Source organism: Lates calcarifer, linkage group LG11 (genome assembly GCF_001640805.2).
Source record: "Lates calcarifer isolate ASB-BC8 linkage group LG11, TLL_Latcal_v3, whole genome shotgun sequence".
Taxonomy (NCBI): Eukaryota; Metazoa; Chordata; class Actinopteri; family Centropomidae; genus Lates; species Lates calcarifer.
The window spans coordinates 20,113,123-20,133,596 of NC_066843.1; the positions used below are offsets into that span (position 1 = coordinate 20,113,123).

The 20,474-nt window shown below is 39.1% G+C and overlaps 1 protein-coding gene across 1 annotated transcript; it reads right to left on the reverse strand.

The window, feature by feature from the left end:
* Positions 1 to 3,594: 3,594 nt before the first annotated feature.
* LOC108898567 (retinoic acid receptor alpha-B) lies at positions 3,595 to 20,297 on the reverse strand. Its single transcript, XM_018698491.2, has 9 exons — positions 19,129 to 20,297; positions 10,880 to 11,034; positions 10,115 to 10,256; positions 8,810 to 8,970; positions 7,710 to 7,886; positions 7,335 to 7,539; positions 6,987 to 7,054; positions 6,336 to 6,426; positions 3,595 to 5,773 (listed from the first exon to the last, which is right to left on the reverse strand). Exons 1-9 carry the CDS (start codon positions 19,331 to 19,333, stop codon positions 5,520 to 5,522), a joined length of 1,458 nt encoding a protein of 485 aa, XP_018554007.1. The 5' UTR covers positions 19,334 to 20,297; the 3' UTR covers positions 3,595 to 5,519.
* Positions 20,298 to 20,474: the final 177 nt, after the last annotated feature.

Below are 20,474 nucleotides of genomic sequence, written 5' to 3' on the forward strand. Positions count from 1 at the left end.
GCTGGGATTGGGTCAAGGTCAAAAAAAAAAAAAAAAAACTAATAAACAAACAAAAGCTCCTGATGTTGACCAGCACACAATCACATATTATCAATGCCACTCTGAGAATTGCCCAGCTGCCATTGGATGAGAGGTGGGGTACACACTGGACAGATCACCAGTTTATCACAGGGCTGACAAACAACCATTCTCACTCACATTCACACCTACAGGCAATTTAGAGTCACCAATTAACCTGCATGTGTTTGGACTGTGGGAGGAAGCTGGAGTACCCAGAGAGAACCCACACAGGCACAGAGAGAACATGCAAACTCCACACAGAAAAGCCCCGGGCGAACCAGGGTTCAAACCCAGAACCTTCTTGCTGTGAGGCGACAGTGCTAACCACTGCATCACTGTGCCGCCCACAAGTTATACATGAACATATTAATTGCTTAGACCACTTATCATTTCAGTGATTTATTTACTCATAACTTACTTTTCTTTTTACTGTATTTTATTTCATTTGGAAGACACACACACACACACACAGCCACACACACATCCATATGTGTACACATTTTTCACAATTTATTCTACAATTCTTGGTGGACCTCTGTCTACCTCAGTTCTCCTTAGTTTGTTTTTGTCCTCTCTGTTTTTATCATTTGTCTTTGTCTTACTTATCCCATACGTGTCTGGAGCAATAGCTGTATATAAGAAGAATTGGAGAAACTGTTCAATAAGGACCTACAACGAGCACCACCCAGCAACTCACTGAGACAGCAACTTGTCCTCGGAACCAATTAAAAAAAAAAAAAAAAAAAAAAATCTAGTATATGCAGTCCAATGTAGTGAGGACTGCACAGACCCATACTGTATAATGATGAAACTAAACAAATAGATGGCTTAACACAGGATGGCCAACTCCTCAGGTCAAGACTCGGGAGAATGACGCCTGGTGACGCCTCCATCATGAAAAAAGTTTATTGTTTAGTTTTCATATTGCTTACTGCGTCTAAGTAATTATGAGAGCAAATTATTATCTTGAAACAGATAGTAGCTTCTGTGCAGCAATACTGAATCAGGGATGGTAAATGATTTTGATTTTGTAACACTGTTATTTCTTACATGGAAAAGTGAAGTTGAAGGCTGCAGTTATTTTCTGGAAACACAGATGGTACTGTCTGTGTATAACTGCCACCATTTTCCTTTTTTTTAATTGTGTTGTTATATTGCCTTTGCCTTTTTAATGATGAAGGCCAGAATCATTACCTGGAAACACAGATAGTAGTTTCTTTGTATAATCATGAATCAGGAACTGTTCAGTAAAACATGCATGAAGTGCTGGCTTCTATTCAAGCTACTTATATGTAATTATTACATGAACTGATGTTGTCTCAGTGTGACGTCATATACACTGGCATTTATGGTCAGCTACATAGATTTCAAAGCAGGCTGAGTGGTTGACTGCTGGCTCTGGTGTCTGTGTGACAGTGGGCACTGGGTACAAAAGGGACAACATAATGAAACAATTTAGTCTTCCTAGATTCATAATGCTAAGTAATGCTAAGAGTGGATACTGCACATATATAAATCATATGAGGCGAAGCTAAAACCTTCCATCATTGTCAAGGAAAATACCCACTCTTTGTAGAACCAAAGAAAACAAGATTATGTGCCCAGACATGACTTCAGATTAGTACTGGTCTGATACTGGCCAAAAACACTGGATCAGATATGAGAAATAACAAATGTACCTCTTGAATTACTTGATTTTTTAGATTACAAAAGTGGCTGTTAAGTTCAGATGTCAAAGTGACCTTGACAAAAAAGTAAAGTGTATTTGTAATATATGTCCTTTGATCATTTATACATGTAAAGGAAAAATTTAAGGATGTGACTGCATTTGTTTTACCAGTAACAGAGAATCAGACAGGGAGGAGCTGAGGTCTCGCCTTGAAACCTTTGTCTGATACTGACACTGGTATGATCTCTCATTATCAAAGTTCACTTGAAGGATGCTGAAGGTAGATGAGTTGTTGCTTCTGAGAGTTGAAACCCTTATGTGAAACTGACACTGGTACAGTCCCTTGTTCACTTGAGAGATACTGAGGGCAGCAAAGATTGGCCTTGATGTTGATAATGATGTCTGGGTCTGACTTAATGAGCCTGAGGTCTTCTTAAAGATGAATGCTGCACCTAAGTGCTCAGCTGAGATCAGACGAGTGATGCTGAAGTTCTGACCTCAGGTGACCTCACCTGTAGGATTCATACAGGTGTTTGTATGAATATTAGACTTACAGTCATCAGGGGACCAGAAACATGAATTCAGATGAATGCTACAGTAATGCTGGTCTGTGTCTACTAGATGTGTAAATAGGCAACTGTTTGCTAACCACACTACTGATCAGAAGTTTTAGGACACCACAATTTGTCCAGTTTTTAGATCAATTTAAGCAACTAAAGTCGGTGATTCCAGTGAATAGCTTTAAATGGTACAAAGGCAAGCAGAGTTTTAAAAAGTTTTAAACTAAAAGTTAAAAAATCATATACATTTCCCAGGAAACAGGCCTTTAAATGGGTTAAAAATGTGGTTTCAGCTTTCCTACAGAAGAAGTAAATTAAGCTTGAAAGTTAATGCAAACAATTTCTACAGAGGAAATCTCTGCACAAGAGCAGTGTTGGCAGTGTAACTGTATTACCACACCCTCTGCATTATCAGGACACTGTACTGCGGGAAGGAGTATTGTATATTGCTATCAGAATGGTGAGACAGGCAGACAGCCTGGCTGGTCAGGGGTTCATCCTACAGCAAGATAATGACCCAAAACATTCGATGGAAAGAATCAGACGGTGGCTTCAAATGATGGAGGAGCAGCACAGTCTCCAGACCTAAACCCCATTGAGCTGGTTTGGGGTTAGGGGGACAGAAGGTGAAAGCAAAGCAACCTACAAGTGCCACACATTTGTTAGAACTTCTGCGAGTGTTGGAACAAACCTTCTGAGGAATATTTGATTTGCATTATGGAAAGAAGGTCACAAGTGTGTTCAGCTGCTGAATGAGTCAAATTTATCATGTTCGATGAAAAGATTCAATAAAAAATCTAATTGTTGCTGATAGAGGATTTCTCATGGTTGAGGTTTGCACTTTCATACTCTTCTTATAAGAGCTCAAAGTATTACTACACAGTAGGAGGAAACCTTGTGTCCCAAATGTTGGTGAAGTCAAAGTTCACCGTTTCACTGTCCTTATTTTAAAGACAATGACCTCAAAGAAGTATTCATAGACTTCCACTGAATATTGTTCAGTGAGCTCTCGGACTAGATTTTCCAAAATCTGACTCAGAACAACCTTGATATCAGCTTATCAAGTTGAATTCCCTGATTCTTAAAAAACCTTTTTCCTTAATTTTCATCTACTTATTTCACCATTATTTTATTGTTTTAATGTCCTTTTTTTTCCCTGATATTCTTAAAGTTAGTCTGTATTTATCTATATATATGTATATACACTATTTGCTATGCATGAGTGTGTAGGTATATATTTTTTTATATGGCATGAGACTGCTACACAGTGCATGCCAAAGAGCACACAATATTTCAGGACATGTGGACAAGTGGAAAATCATACACCTTTATTCATCTCCCTGTACTTTTAGAATTTTCAATGAGTTTTAGCTCACCATAAATTAAAGAGGACAACATTGATACTGGAGTTACAAGATCTGTAAATGACAGTAGGCAGTGGCACTGTGTAAGCATACTATAAAAGTACATTTTGCTAGACTGTAAAAACAAAATACAACTTGATCATCCAGAACGTGTTTTGGCTGCACCTGTCATTAGTGCTGATGAGATTTCCATATTACTTTCATTAAACTAGAACTCTGCAGTGCTTTACAGCTCTAGTGCACAGTAGGGTTCATTATAAGAGTGGAACACTCTTGTGAGGGGTGATTGCTTTTCAGGTATCACAGTTTGCTTTGGCTGCAAAGTGTCCACCAACAGGCAGACTTTGTATTATTTTAAAATTTCTTATATTTCACATTTGAGTTTCTGGAGCTGCATCTATACATAACCCCATATACATCTTTAACTACAGATGATGATACAAAGTAAAACAGAGAAAAATGTGTTTGCCTGAAGCTAAAGAGTCTGCAGTTCTTGTTTACATGTCTGATTCCAGAGAGGGGAATTTAAGTCAAGGATTATTGTTTTATCCCGATGTGTCTGTGAGGAGAAGGAAAGGAGAAGACGTCGGGATGATTTGGGAAATTACAGTACACACAAACATACATTTAGGAAAATAAACTGTGGTCTAAGTCTGTCTCAGTGTGGCAACTTCTTTCACAGCCTCTTTTATATACAATATCAGGATTCTGCATAAACCAGGAGATCCACAAATATTGAGTACATGTAAGATTAAAGTTACTCCATAGAAGGAGCACACTTTCAGTCTTCATTACCGGACAAAACTCTGATCAGGAGCAGGTGGACATGACAAGGAAACAACAGTAAATACATACTAGATGTGTCAGCTCATTGCTCAGATACATCATTAAGTTCATCATCATTTAACAGCAACAACACACGTTGCGTATCACTTCAGGTGTCCTGGTTGTGATGCTGATTATATAGAGTTATTATATAGGTGAAAAGTGACCATTTTAAAGGACCCAGTGGTGCCACATATGAACATATGACATCATTCAAGGAATTTGGACTTTTAACTGACATTTTAACAACTTGGAGCCAAGCTGGAGGCAAATGACATGGAGGGCAGCTTAAAGAGGCTCTGCTTGAACAGCAGTTTAAAAGCCTCCAAAGAACTGAAGTTATTTGTTGTTTGTGAACATTTTTTGGTTAATTGTGATATCACCAGCCTCGCTGATACACCCGAACAATAAGATCTGAGCAGATAAATACATCTGGTATTTATCTGCTGTTGTTCTTGTCACCTCTGCCTGCTCTTGATAATGATTTTTAAATATAATTGAAAGCTTGAGAAAACCATACCAACCACCACCTCTATCCGTCATTGGCATAACTTTACTCTTATATAGATTCTGCATATTATACATGACGCTTCATCAGGGAGGAAGTGTGTAAGAGGTAACCTCTTCATCAGTCTATTCATGTTTACCTAGAGCATATAGATAATCCTTCATTTAGGTTCACACAGTCTGCAAATAATTAACATTTTAGGCATTATAAAAAGATTTTTTTTTTAAATGAAAACACTTTTTTTGCACTGTATCTATGAAATTGATGTCTGACCATAAATCAGTCCTCACATCACTGTCTGACTGTTTTCATTCAATACAACATCTGTATATTTAGCCTCCCTCCCATTGTAACTAGTAGCCCAGAGAGTTTACTGATTCACACATTCAGACTTTTTTGTCCTCCAGATTATTTGCTATTGGATGCAGTTTCTCTGCTTTCATTCCCTGTGTGTCTGCTATGTGGTGTGGCTTTTCTCGCAGTACCACACTGTGTCCCTGGAGTGGTGCTGTGTGGAGCAGAGGTGCTCTGCCTCAGGTAGAGGGGGAAGGAGAAGACGGGGAGCAAGGTATGGGGCTTGGGCTGGGAGAGGAGACTGATTTGGGCGACGAACAGCTCCTGAGGTCTGTTTCATCCTCTTCTCTGCTTCCTCCTCTGCCTTTTCCTCCTCCCTTCTCTCCCCCTGCTCCGTGCCCCTCCAGACCCTCAGAGTTCTCCAGCATCTCCTGGATGAGAGGAGGCATGGAGCCGGGTATCTCCATTTTCAGTGTGATCACTCGCTCTGCTCCTATAAGAAAGAGGTAGAGAGGCAACATTCAGGATAACGGGACAAATAATTATACAGGGACCTTTCTTCATTGACTTGCCACTGCAAGTAAGTCATTATCATTATCATTATTAAATATTCAAATCGCATTCATTTTGTGCCATGAGGGGGATGGAAATTATGTGTTCATTACCATGAGCCCACATTACTTTCAAAGACATTGTACCATGTATTCTCAAGTATAAGCTGGTGTTTACAGAATAATAATAATGATTACATGATAACAATGATAGCACCAATAGTAGACAACACAAATATATAAGACTGAGGAACAAATGGTTGAATCTGCTTGGTTGTTTTCTCGATCACTGTTAATCTAATTTGTCTATTTCCTACTTTTCCTGCACTAAAAAACCTGAGAAAGTGGAAGTGACTGGAAATGAATACAATAATATAAACATGTTTTCAGTGACCTTGTTCTCTCTGCATTTAAGTTGGCTATTTTAGGATTCTATAATATCTGTGTGCTATAATATATCTATGTGTGTGTGTGTGTGTGTGTGTGTGTGTGTGTGTGTCTCACCCTTCACACTGATGCTCCTGAGGTCAGTAATCTTCATCAGTATTTTGGGGAACATACAGGGTTTATCAGGCCTCCTCCTCCTCACATAGATCTATTGACACATTGAAGACAAGACATTTATTCATTCAACATTTTCCTTTTTGGTAAAGCAGTTATTTATGTACTCTGTCATTATAATTTCTCTATAATGTCGTTGCTTGAGAATAATGGCACATTTGTTTCTTGTTTTGGAAACCTTTATATTTTGCTGGATTAACGTGTGTGTTTTATTTAACTCTTGTTTAATTCCTTAATGAGAGTCGTATGGATGCCACATCACTAAATTGCTAAATAAATATGCAGTGGAAGAACATTATGTGAAAATGGATTTCTGTGTTGTTAAACACCTTCATTGATATTTTTAATGGATAAAACTGGTGTATCAAAGCCCTATTTATCATAGTCCTCTGTGCCATACAGCTCAATTGTTGTCCAGCTATTAAAAACACATCAGTGAGTAACACTTCATACCCACACTGCAGCTAATTCTGACAACAACCATATACCATCCTGCTGCCAGATATATACATTTAGGAGCCCACTGTCTTCTAATTAGCTGCTGAAAATAATAAACTGCATGTATTATAATCTAATAATATTTAGATGTCAAACCTTCAAGGCTTCTAACATTGGCTCCTGAAGAACGTCCACCTTTTCTGGTTCTTCCAGATCCTGACGATCTGCACACACACCCAGAAAGAACACATCACGACACATGCATACATTATGTATACATTCAAAAGTGAAATTCACACGTCAGAGTGAGCTAGTCCACTAAAAATACCCCCAGGACCCAGTGGACACAGACGTGCCAGGTAGAGTGGCAGTGGATTATCTCCTACATTGTGACTATATTTTGTTTTCCACCACAGTGTTAACATTAAAGCAACTCTGCATTTTTTCCTGATATTCTCTCTCTGATTATTTTCATATATTATTATTATAAATCAAGTGCAGTACCTCCACAGAGCAGGCAGATGGCGCTGAGTAATCCCGTCTCTGCATCGTCCATCTCCAGCGGCAGCAGCTGGTTTGCAAAGGAGAATACGAGGTCTGTGAGAGGTCCAAACCCAGCATTGTGCATCTGGGTGCGGTTCAGAGTCAAACCGTCAGAGAAAGTCATTGTGTCCTGGTCTGGGGTGTAACGAGTGCAGATCCTCAGAATCTAAAAAGATGGTATGAAGTGGCCGAAAACAAAAGGAAACATTTAAAGTTTAAGATTTTTTAATACATAACTTTCCACTGTGCCACAACTGTATATTTTCCCACACGGGCAAAGAATCTCTGTCTTCTTTAGGAACTGTTAAAATGCAGATTGACAAGAAGTAAACTCACCAGTATGTCAAGGCAGGCAGCTTTGAGCAGGGTGATCTGATCAGCGATGGTTAGTGCTGTGAAGCCAGGCAGCTGCTTGGCAAATTCCACTGTCTTAATTATACATTTGGTAGACAATTCACTGAACTTGTCCCAAAGACTGACATCCAGTGAGACACGGTGCTCTGAGCTGTTGTTCTGTAGATTGTGGTCAGGTGAAGAAACACAGAAGAAAACATATTTATTGCTCTGTTGTACATTCAATTTGTTTTTAGTTGTGTATTTTGATCTGTGTTTTTGATTACAATATATTTAACAATGAACACCAATATTTAGGAGTTTAGGCTTTAAAAAAAAAAAAAAAAAAGTAAAGGTGATACTGCAGCATACACCATAAAAGTTATGGAAGTGAAATTTTCAGGGTGCATACATGCTAGAACCCAAAAATGACATGTCCACCAGCAGGTGGAGCTATAATAAAGGTAACGGTATTTTGGCTAAAAAAAAAAAAAAAAGGCCCATGCCTGCATGCTTGAGTTAGGTGAATCTTGTGCTATAGGCCACACCCATTTCTGTTTTTTTTTTTTTTTTTTGGCATAATTCTATGCAAAATATTCAAAATTGAGTTTTCAAACTCCACTTAGGCTGTGAGTCCAATCTAGACAAATCTTTCTGCATACTGAATCTATGGACTCTCATGGTCAAATGCTATTAAACAACTGAAAATAATTTTGACAACCCAAAAAATGTGAAAGTTATAAAGGAACAGCTTCTTGTAGGTTGCAGTAGAAATAGAAGATTGTTTTTATATCTAGGCAACAATCACACAAAACATGGTGGAGTAGTTTATCGTGCTCCACTGTGATTCTGTGCAAAATTTGGCACTAATCAGCCACAAGGTGGCACATTTGTTGCAAAATCATGTAAAATGCTAAAATTATGTTTCCCAACTACTCTGCTTTAAGTACAAAGGAAGTGGTGTAAATATGGGCCACTAGTTCATTGCTTCACACTGGGGTTCTGTATAATATCTGCAGGTCTAGCTGACCTTAGGTTCATTCATTGAATTAATTCATGGTTTAATAAAACATTGTGATGTCTGTGTGTTTCCATGTGAGTACCGTAGTGTATTTTCCCAGCTGACAGAGGGAGGGAAATGTGTCCTGGTGGGCCTGGCGAACTTGTTCAATCATCTGCTCTGTGTCTGCTGACAGAACATAGATCTCTGTCTCCCCCTGCCGCTTCTCCTCTTTCTTCTTCTTCGTTCTGTCATTTCGCACCACTGATAGTGGAAATAAAGATTGATCTTAGAAATTTAAGCAGGAAATTGCATCGAACATTTTAGATCTTAAATCAAGGACAAAGAGGTTGCTCTGTCTTGTGTTTTCTAGGTGCAAGTTTTAAACAGCTGCTTTGAAAGGATGGCTGGCAGTCAAACTGCCACATTGCATCATGTCATTTAACAGCTCCTGAAGCACACATCAGACACACCACAGACAGAAATTGTCAGTATATAGTAGCTAATGTGTCAGTCTGGTGGTGTATTTGATAAATTGCTACTTTTTGGGATAGTTAATGTGCATCCGCACATTGCATACAATGCCTTTACAAGAAAAAAAATCTCACAGAAAGTAATAGGGGTGAATGTAGCTGTGCAATGTAATACTGCTGCACCAGACAAAGCTGGGATTACATCTCTTTGGAGGAGACAACATTACTATAGGTCGGCAGCATGTTGAGTAACAGCAACCATATGGTCAGGGTATCTGTCATCAGGGTGACATCATGAAGAGTGATCTTAGCTTGAGCTTGAAGACTAAACATTTATAACCTAAAGCCTGAATTATAAACTCACACAGAGGCATTTACCAAGCATGGAGGTTTCTTATGAAAAGATGGTCACATTAAGGGTAATGAAGAATGCACCATTTTTGAAGCTTGATACATACCAGAGACTACAGTGTAAGATATTTCTGTCTATGGAGCAATCAATTTCTGACCATACTTTTTGTAATGTGGCTCTCCCAAGTACCATGACTTTATCACTGGAGAATCACTGTGATAAGACAGAAAATCACTGGAGAATCCCTTTACTATCTGTGAATGATGCAGGAGACTGGTAATTATAAGCCAATGCTGGAGGGATTGCAGGACATGTATTACCCATTAAAGACCACCAGGGTGAGACAAATATCATGGTTAAAACATCATTGTACTGCCTGGGAAGAGCACTGAGCTTGCACTGTATAGCTTACCCTATTCATAATGAAGAAATCCCTTATTGTGCTCTGTTCTATTACTGTATGACTACAAAGTAATTAAGTAAACATTTGCAGTGAAGTGGCTTCCAACTGTTTAATGTTTCTTATCTTCAGTTTTAATTTTAACTTCATCCTTTTCCCCAACTGCACGTTTACTGTACTCACACTCCTTTGACATGCCAACATCAAGGCATTTCTGCAGTCGACAGGACTGACACCGGTTCCTTGTCACCTTGTTTATGACACAGACTTTGTCTCGGTGGCATGTGTACACCATGTTCTTCTGAATGCTCCTCCGAAAGAAACCCTGACAGACAGAAATGGAGGCAGTGAATGAATTACAGAGGCAGGGAAACAGGATGCAACACAGCATTGTGAAATCCTTCTCCTTATGTAGAATGCTCTTAATGACCAAGCTCCATCATATCTTAAAGACCTCATTATCCCAATAGAACAGGCTTACTTATGGTTCTAAGAGTTTCCAAGAATATGTGCTGAGCACCTCTTCTCTCTTCATCATTTATATCACACTACTGCTTGTCATTTACTGTGCCCTCTGACCCCAGAGCTGCAAGATCCGGATCTGCCACTACTACTCAACACTCATCATCATCATTATTATCCTCATAACAACAGTGCTGGAAAACAACAGCACAGCTGTTCCTGGTCTAACAGAACATAACTGGGTGCACAGATTCTGTGAGTGTGTGTTTGTGTAGAATTAGATGAAGAAAAGAGGATCTCAGTTACTATGGGAGGTATAAAGGTCATGACCCCTTCACTGTCAGTCTCATGCTCTCTCTTTTTCATCCAGGTTTTCTAGCTGTAACTTGAATCTACTCATGCACATGAATGCCCCAGTTAACCAGCATAAATACAGTACACTGTACTGGTGTTAAGTTTAGTTCAGGCATATGTTTAGCTGCCTACCTTGCAGCCCTCACAAGCGCTGACTCCATAGTGGTATCCTGAAGATTTGTCCTGACATACAAAGCAGGGCTTGTAGATGCGGGGTGGGGGCGGAGGTGAAGGGGGGCTGGGTACGAGCAGGTCCTCCCCTGAGCTCGTGCTCTCAGTCTCTATAGCTGCAGGAGGAGACAGTGGGAAAACAGAGTTTTGCATTTGGGCAGACTCCAGTTTAAAGTGCAATTTCACTCAGGAATCCATGTCTCTCTACAATTTGACTTGAGTTGTATAAATATTGAGAAAGATGGTGATGGTAGTAGACTGGAGAAGAGTTGGCTCAGGTGCATGGACTCAGGTAAGCTAACTGATAAACAACAGCATCATCACAAACATTCAGTGGCTTTGTGATTAATATCAGCGTTGACTCGGCTGAGTATGTTCTGGAGACCAACTGCTCTCTTTGTGTCATTAGCTGTATCATTTCTTATTTTTGACTAACTCTGTCATTTCAACAGACAGACACATGACAGCCAGCTTAAAGTAGCGGCTAATAGCTTCACAGAAAACCACTGTTGTGCAGCTATGTGCAACACATATCCTTTAACCACTGTTGAACTAACCAGTTGAAAACTGTAGATAAAGGACTAATTCAATGCTTTGGGAAAAAATTGTTTTTGAAGAGACGATGTGTTAATCTTTTCAACAATTTTTAGATGTAGTCTTAGTCTTAATCCTGAGATCAGGATTGTGTTAGTTTTAGTCAAATTTTCAACCTCATCCAGTGTATTTTTAGTCATTTCTGTTGAAAACCAAAATTTTTGTCATTGAAAACTTTAGTCTAGTGCATTTTTAGTCAACAAAAAGACTTGACATTTTAGTCTATTTTAGTGATTAAAATATTAGTTGACAAAAATGACCAAGAATGACTATTCTAGTCAAAATGGATGGAAAATCCTGAAGAAAGTCAAAATGAACAAAATAAGCCACAAAATAACTGGTCCACAGCAGTAATGACATCATTGTCATTACTGCAGTGACCACTGAACTCCCTCTTCATCTTGGGGAAGAAGTAGTAGCCTGAGGGTGCTGAATCAGGTGAACAGGGGCAGATGTTGGATGAGCTCAAATTCACATTCGGTGTGTGATTGCACAAAAGCCGATGTTGTTCATTTTCTCGGAAAATGCTGACTTGCAATTCTCAATTACCCAAAAAAGAAAAACCACAAAAGTTATTAATGTCAAACTTTCTGCATAATGCCTCAAAGAGCTGAATAGCATGAGCATGTAATGAGAGCTGTTTATTTTTTCTCCTTCTACCTTAGGCCAAAAACTTATCAATCATCCCTTGTACAGTTTGCAGTAGCAATGACTGAATGTTTCTTTTATTGCAGTGTGGTCTTGTGCAGTGTTTCCAGAGATATCCTCTCTTGATGTGATGTAACATTCCTCAGTTTTTTGTTTCAGTTTTCAGACTGTATTATGTTTTTTTGTTAAGGTTATTAATTTGTTATATCATTCACCCGTTACATTATTTAATATAACAATAATGTTCCGGACTACGATGTTACGCTAACTGTTTATTAGCATAGTGGCATGACCATGGTGCATGGGTACTACAACAACATTAGGTGAAAAAGTTACCCAGTATACATTGGGGATTCTCCACTACGGAGTGCATAGTAACAAAATACACAACAAAATTCATGTTTGGTTTTGAGTAATTTTTGTTGATTATATCTGAGGGTGTTTAAGAGGCTAGGTTGTCCGGCCTGTTCACCTCCTGGTTTTGTTTATGGAATATGCTATTATTTTACCTCTCTTCCCAGAGAGTGCTTGTGGTTATACCGAGGGTGCTGTTGGTTTCTCGAGAGGATGCTATTCTTGTTTGAAGTACTTGATAAAATCTGGGTGTTTAGAGAGTTTGATATTAAAGTGCAGACTAAGTGGGGGTAAGGGGAATTTCCTGTTAGTAATTTGAAGGTGATAGCATGGTTTCTTTTCTGTTCTATCTATGCATGAGTGAGTTGTTGATCAGAAACAAGTCAATACAGGAGCATGTTTTGTGATATGAGGAGCAGGAACAATATTCTCTATAGTTTGGGTTGTGTAGTGTCAAGATGTTTCTTAGTCCAGCATTCTGACAAACATAATTTAATTGTAGGTGAGGAGTGGAAGGGCTTATTGGAAATTGAAATAGTGAAGCAATCAAGATGTAGATTTAATACAGAGTTAAAATCACACCCTACAATAATACTGGAGTTGGGAAAGTTGGCTAATTGTGAAAAGAGAGAGTGAAAACAAGTGGGGGAATCAGTGTTGGGGCTGTAAATACAGGTAGTGGAAGGTCTGGCCAATCCATCTGTCCGTGAGTTTCTGAGACTCTGTGAGATGATTTTCTGGCAGTAGACAGATGTCTGACTTTTGGGTATTTGTTGAGGGGGGAAGAGAAAAAAATAGAAACAAGGAGAACAACAAGGTCTGAACCATGTGAGAACGCTGAACACAAAACTAAACCGTATCAGGGAATAGTGTTTTATTTTGGGGAGTACTGGGTTTAAGTTGCGTGTTACGTTTAATTTTTTTTTTTATCCTAGTCCTTTTTCTAATGAGTAGTCCATCTTTACAAATAAAACCTCCAGATGTCCCTTAGTCCACATTCTGACATACATTATTTAACTGTAGAAGATATGTGCTTACAAAAGCACAGTTTTATTCACATATACTGTATATGTCTGTAAATACGTACAAACATATCTATTGCATATCTATAGTAGTTGTACTTGTTAGTACGTATACATACAGCCACATACACGTACTCATACATGCATGTACATTCAGAGGCAGGGCATGCGATTTTATTTACAATAATATTAACTACCTCTCTTAATTCTGTATCCAGGCTCTTTCTAGGGACCATGGTTGTTTTATTTCATTTTTTCAGAGACCTGGCAAAAACAGACTGCAGTCCTGATCTTTGAAACTAGTACCATCTACAACTCCTCCACTCAGTTGTTCTGCCTCCTCTAACCTCTAACCTAACTGACTTCACCCCTCCCCCTGCTTTAGTAGCCATACCAGACATTCTTCCATGGAGGAGATTCAACTCCCCTCTACTGGCCTTCTCTGTTTACACAGAGAGGGAGTGAGACGAGAAAAATAAAAAGAAGAGATCCTCCTCCTCAGCTATCATATCATCCCTCTCTACCTCTCTTCATTCCCCCCCTTTTTTGTTTGCGCTCTCCTCACTGGTACCAAATCCTGTCTGACCTCTTTTTAACTTCTCTGTTCTTTCCCTCCTCTCTCACCACCACATATTTCCAAGAGCCTGTTACTTTGTTTTCCTCTGTGTGTTTAGTGCTTAATGTTTCTGCTTTAGTGTGCAGGACGTCATGCAGGCGTCAGCATGTCCAAACAAAATGGTCTGGTTTTGGGTATTAGTTTTGATTCAGAGAAAGACTTTCCTCTTAATATTGAGAGGAAGGGCATTTTGACAGAGAGGAGTATCGCTAACTCATCTTTAAACATGTGCTAGGAGGGGGATGTCCTCTATTTTGAAATACATAAGGATTAGAGTGTTTATACTATTTCATCTCAGCAGCAAACACAATGAAGTGACCCAACATTTTTATGCCTACAGTCATTTGACTAAATATTGTTTTTGAGAAATTCTCTAGATATTAAGTACTTGCAATTATTAAACACCGTCTGTGTAAACAATTATACATATTCAGTGCAAAAACACAACATTTCATTTAAATACAGTAAATGCCAGAGAGCAGGTCGTGAATAGAGAGCATACTCTATAAGCCTAAAGACCAGCCTCTTATCACTACACTGAATCCTCCTCCCTGCACAGTTAATTTTCAGAAATTTCATAGACACAGTGGTGGTGACTGACATTCTGAGTGCTAATGACTGTTTTCTGCACAGGGCTGGGCAATATGGATAAAATCCTTTTATCACATTACATGTAATTTTATATCACAAAACCAATATTGATATATATAATGATAATTATGTATATAATGGGAAGAAACCCATGAGAGATTCTTCATAGATAACATAACCAAGAAATCAAGTCTGTTTTTAGCTAGTCAAATTAAGTAAGAGCTGAAAAATCAATATAGAATAAATGACTGCTGATTGATTTGCTCAGAGTGGCATAATACAACCAGAGTTGCTAAAAAGATACCTACTGTAGTATAAATGGTATGGCAAAATCTTGAGAAAATAATGGGAAAAGTAAGAAAATAATAAGTGGTTTAATCAGTAATGAAAATCATCATTACTTACAGTACAGTACCAACCAGTATTGGATTTTTGAGTTTGATACAGATTTTGATAAGCTAATGATATACAGGCTGATATTAAAAAAAAACAAAAACCAGACTAATTCATTCATTATCTATACCATATATTATATATACAGGATATCTATCTATATCCAGGTATATTATCTATACCTAAGTAAATTGATCATGCAACAGTATAGGTCAGGATCAGGGAGGCTTACATCACGGCTAAAATATTTCCTGATGGAAATCCTTCATATTAGAGATGTCCCAAATCAATCCTAAAGACTGATATCAGGGCTGATCCAGGCATAAAACCATAGTCTAGTGTCAGGAGTTTCATTTCAAGCAATACTAACGCAACATCATCGACCCCCCCCCCAACTCTGTGCATAGCTGTGGTAGACTTATGATATGCTAGCTTCTTCTACTTTAGTTGTTTAATGGTGACTGGAAAACAGCTTTTAGGTGTGTAACTGCCACATTCTGTTTGATTCTTATATAAATAATTTAATGAATGCTTGAAAATTCTAAAATCATGACCCATTTGTAGTGCATAAAATTGTGATGTTATTCTTCCCTCTTTATCCTGCTTCTGTGACATGTGAGAACAAATTCCTCTCTGGTCAAATGCAGACAAAGACTATGCTATGCTAGAGAACTGAGTCTAGAATGAATTAATGACAAACCAGCTGTCTACTCTATTAGCTTTTAGGTTTTATCTGATGCCAGTGCAACCTCACACACACATTGAGAAATGAATCTATTAGATACAAACACTGACACACAACCGTCCACCTCCTCCCCTTTTCACACACTCACACTCAGGTCTAACTTGGTCAGTATACCCTCACATTCCCAGACAAACTGTGAGTCTGAGTGTAAGTATGTATGTGTATGTGGATCATACAGTGTGTGTGTGTGTGTGTGTGTGTGTGTTTGTGTGTGTCTCCAACAGGCAGAAAGAGAGGTCATTCAGTGCAGAGAAGTGATGACTGGGCAGCTGACACAGGAAAGAAAGAGGCAGATAGAAGGAGAAATAAAGAGTGGGAGAGATGTAGGTCACTTCCCAATTGTCAGTGAGTCATTGCTCTGGATCACACCCAAACACACACATACACACACACCCGGGGTGAACCACTATCCCTGCAGCCAGTGCTTACATGTCGCTAAGGCAGTCGCTGAATGTGTGTGCATGCCTGTATGTGTATAGCCTTTGACCTCTGAACCTGTTCGACACTAGTCATTCCAGTCATACACTAAAACAAACACACACACAGTGCCTCTCCCTCTGTGTCTCACCAGCTGACTTGAGTCTGTTTTACAGTCTCTCTCTTTATGACTTAACTTGGTTGTGCAAAGGCCATGTCACAGTGACATCACCATGCCGTCGCCCTTAGGTTACTTTCATATTGTCAGGCTGGTCATCTCTAACATGTTACACTGGGGAGTCTCACAGCAAGACGGTCCTGTGTTTGCATGTTTATCAGAAACTGACCAACTATTATCCTATAATAGTGATTCGTCATTATTATCATTATTTTATATTTTAAAATAATCATTAGAATCATTGTTTTGCCTGGTTTCCTATTAAATAAGTAAGGTAAATGTATGCTGCTGCTGTGGCTCTAACATTACTTCCGACCTTGGCTTCTCCTGTGTAATTGTTACTGGTGTTTAAGTGGCAGTTTGACATTTTTCTGTCACTGCTGTTTCTGGCCACAATTCAGTATCCTAATGTTGGGAGAGTGAATGGTAAAAAATAAACTAGCATTCTTTTTTTCAGCAGAAGCATACATAACACTGAGTTACACAAACTATCTCATGGCCAGGTTTATATTTATCAGAATTTTACATCCGACAGTGACAGGATTTATTGCAGGATGCATCCCAATTGCTTTCTTTTGTTTATCAGCCCCCTGAATTACATATATCATTGGTACAGTCACTTGTTAACACTGCTGATTATGAACCTACATGTTGAAAAATATACTCATTCCTCATTGCTCCTAGTGCATGTATATGTGTGTGTTGTACTGAATGATATGGAAAAAGAAATCATATTGCAATTATTTTGACAGATGTTGTCATTGCACTCATGATTTTAATGAGAACAGTGATTTTTGCATTCCTTTTTCACTGAAAAAAAATATAAAAATGATGATGATGTGATTTTTTTATGGTGTCATTTTTTCTGGGAACACGTTCAAACGAGCTTGTTCTCTTACATATGGAGAACATGACTTGTGGCCATAATGCGATTTTGATAATATTTCTATTAATCATACAGCTACTCATGGATGGGTTAAGTGCAAAGGTCAAATTTCTTGTCTGTGTAAAAAACACACTTGCACAATAAAGGATTCTACTTGTAGACCTAAGCTCATACATCACTACCAATCATAAGCAAGAATTTGTAACTTGATGTGTTATCATCAGACTTAAGCTACATACAAAGAAGCCATCACACTATATTTTCTCCAGTGTGTGAAGATAATGTGAATTGTTACATTAATGGAACATACTCATATGTTGGGCAACTAACTACCTAACTAACTAACCGGATGATCTAAACGGAAGTTATAATCACCTAAAAATCTACACAAAGGGAGCTTAATTAAATTCAAGCGTATAATCATAATGATCAATAATAATTGTTTTATTTAGCAGTACCATTCTTCATTCATCATTCTGTCATATGCTGAAAACCCTCCTGGGATTACAACTGGTTACATGTTTGTCTGTAAAATGTCAGACAGTAGCCCAAAGTGATGTCTTCTAATGTCTTGTTTTGTCTAACCAACTGTCCAGAACCCAAAGATTATAATCACCCTTTTACTATCACGTAAGACAAAACAGAAAATCCCAACAGTTTCAGAAGCTAAAAAGAAGGTGATGTTTAGAAATGTTGCTTGAAAAATGACTTTGATTCATTTCATCAATTATAAAACTAGTTGCCAATTAATTAACTGTCTATTAAGTGAATTATTAATTGGATAAATGTTTCAACTCTACACCATTCAAACATTAAAATCTTGTAGGTTATGTCTCATTCTCACCCAGTGAGGATCACTGAGCTGGTGCTCAGGCTCAGGCTAGATTTGGAAAATAAGTGCAGGCAGCTGCTGACCTACTGAGGTCATTTGAGTAGCTCCACTCACAATATATACCAAACCCTCATGTTGCACAATAAACAGCAAGTATGCAGCTACATTAATGACCTGATGCAATCGGGACTTTAATTGTCCTCACAACATTGCTAAAAAGGTTGGCCATCCTGAACTGGATGCAAAATAGCAGCATTTGTCAGATAGTAAGGGTCTGACAATCAGCACATGGGCAGCGAACAACATGGTACAAACTACATTATTAAATATGACAAATCCTGATATGCCAAATACAAACAAACTGCATCAGGTAAGAGGAAAAGCAGTCATAATCTAAAGCTAACTAACAACATTCTTATATGTTTACAGTGCAGAATAAAGCCACCTGGTACGAGACCTACTATCTGCCTCTGTAGCAGTTTGATCCAGTGATTTAAGTTAAACTCCTTTATACAGAGCAGTTATAATGTTCACGGACAGATAAACCCTTTACAATACACAATAAAAATATCCACTTGATTTAAACAGTATAGACTACCAACAGTACCTACTGTGGAGTGTGGGTGTATGGGAAAGGAAAGTGAAAGACACTACATCTTGTAAAGATCAGTGGTGTGTTCATTTTGTGTCTGATTACCAGAAGACTGACACAGAGGTTGTGGGGAACCTGATACTAGAAAAAAGGGCTGACATGTGTCCCAGTATGTACCAGGCCATGCTGTCATCACCCCAGGATGACAAGGAATAGGGTTCAAGACACCTGCATCTCCATGTCAGTTTTCAATAAATTCAATTATCTGCACTGACTAATTGTGGCGTGCAATTATTTCGTTTACATGTGCAAAATAGCAAATTATGTTGTAATGGCACTCACAGTGGCAGGATCCGCTCCAGTGCCTGCCGGCCACCAGGGACCCTCCGAAGTGACGCTGGAGTCCTCCTGCCCCGGACAGTAGTCCCTTCTCTGGCCCAAGCCCCGGGGGTCTGTGATAGTAGTCCATGCCCAGAAAAGAGCCGGGGCTGGGGCTGCTGCGGCTGGGACTGGGACTCAAACCCACAACATCCACGCTTTCGTACATCCCCGAGAGACAGAGGAGGAGGGGGGGGAGGGTCGCGTTTGATACTTTAGTAGCCTACTAATAGAGAAAAATATCAAAGTGTCCTGAACAGCGAAAAGGGAGGGAGGGAGTTCACATCTTCATAACAGACTGATGGGAGGAGGTTGAGTAGGGGAAAAAAAGATGACCTGTCCTGTTGACTTCTCGGCCCTTTGAGGAGCACAGGCAGTGTACTGTCAAACTTTTCCGGGACGAGTTTAAATGGCAAATAACCGCTGTGTTTTTTTTTAACCGTCGTTTTACAGCTCAAATGCTACAAGTGTCGACAACTTAACTGCTGTCCTGAGTTGCAGTCCTCGTTACTTTGTACCAAAAATTGTTTAAAAAAGGGGCAACCAAGGAAAATAAAACCATGTAACATTACACTACTATACCAACACACATGCGGCGTGTATTACGTTAATGTTCAAAGACCTCGACAGAGCCTATACAGCCTGTGTCCCTGTGGTTTTATACTAGTCCTGCATCGTTAACGTTAGCAGTTTTATGACTGTGTTTTCATAGAAGCTAAATGTATTATATAATTTTCATATCGCTTGCTACTCTTTGTTGCCAGTCTAGCGAACAGTCTATTTCACTGACAGCCTCTGTAATGTCTTAACCAGTAGCCTGCTGTTTGTCTTAGATGCATACATGCTGTGAATGAATGTGGCTACCGAAAAGTGAAAAGGTCCAGTCGGTCGAAACGCGCTGCTCTAGTCGCTCCGGCTCCAAGCGTTCACAACATGTATGGCTTTGAACTCGCTGCTGTAGGTCCAACAAGCAGAATATCCAGTGGTGAAAATGCCAGCGGTAGGTACATCGAAAAGATATCCGAGTTTTGGGTTTGAGTACCTCTTGCTGCTATTGTTGAGCTCCAGCAGCGGTACAGGCAGCAGTGTCCTGTGGTAACCTCCGCTCTGTACCCGACGGCCTCTCTCTCTCTCTCTCTCTCCCTGGTTTGATGAGTGACACCAGCTGTGCACGAGCTCCACCTACCTGCCCTGCGCGTGCTTCCAAAATGCTTTCTCCCACTGTCAAAATATGGCTCCTGACTACTGTGCTAAAATAACTACCTCTATTTGTATGTCTGCTATCACTGCTGGTAGTAGTTAATAATTGT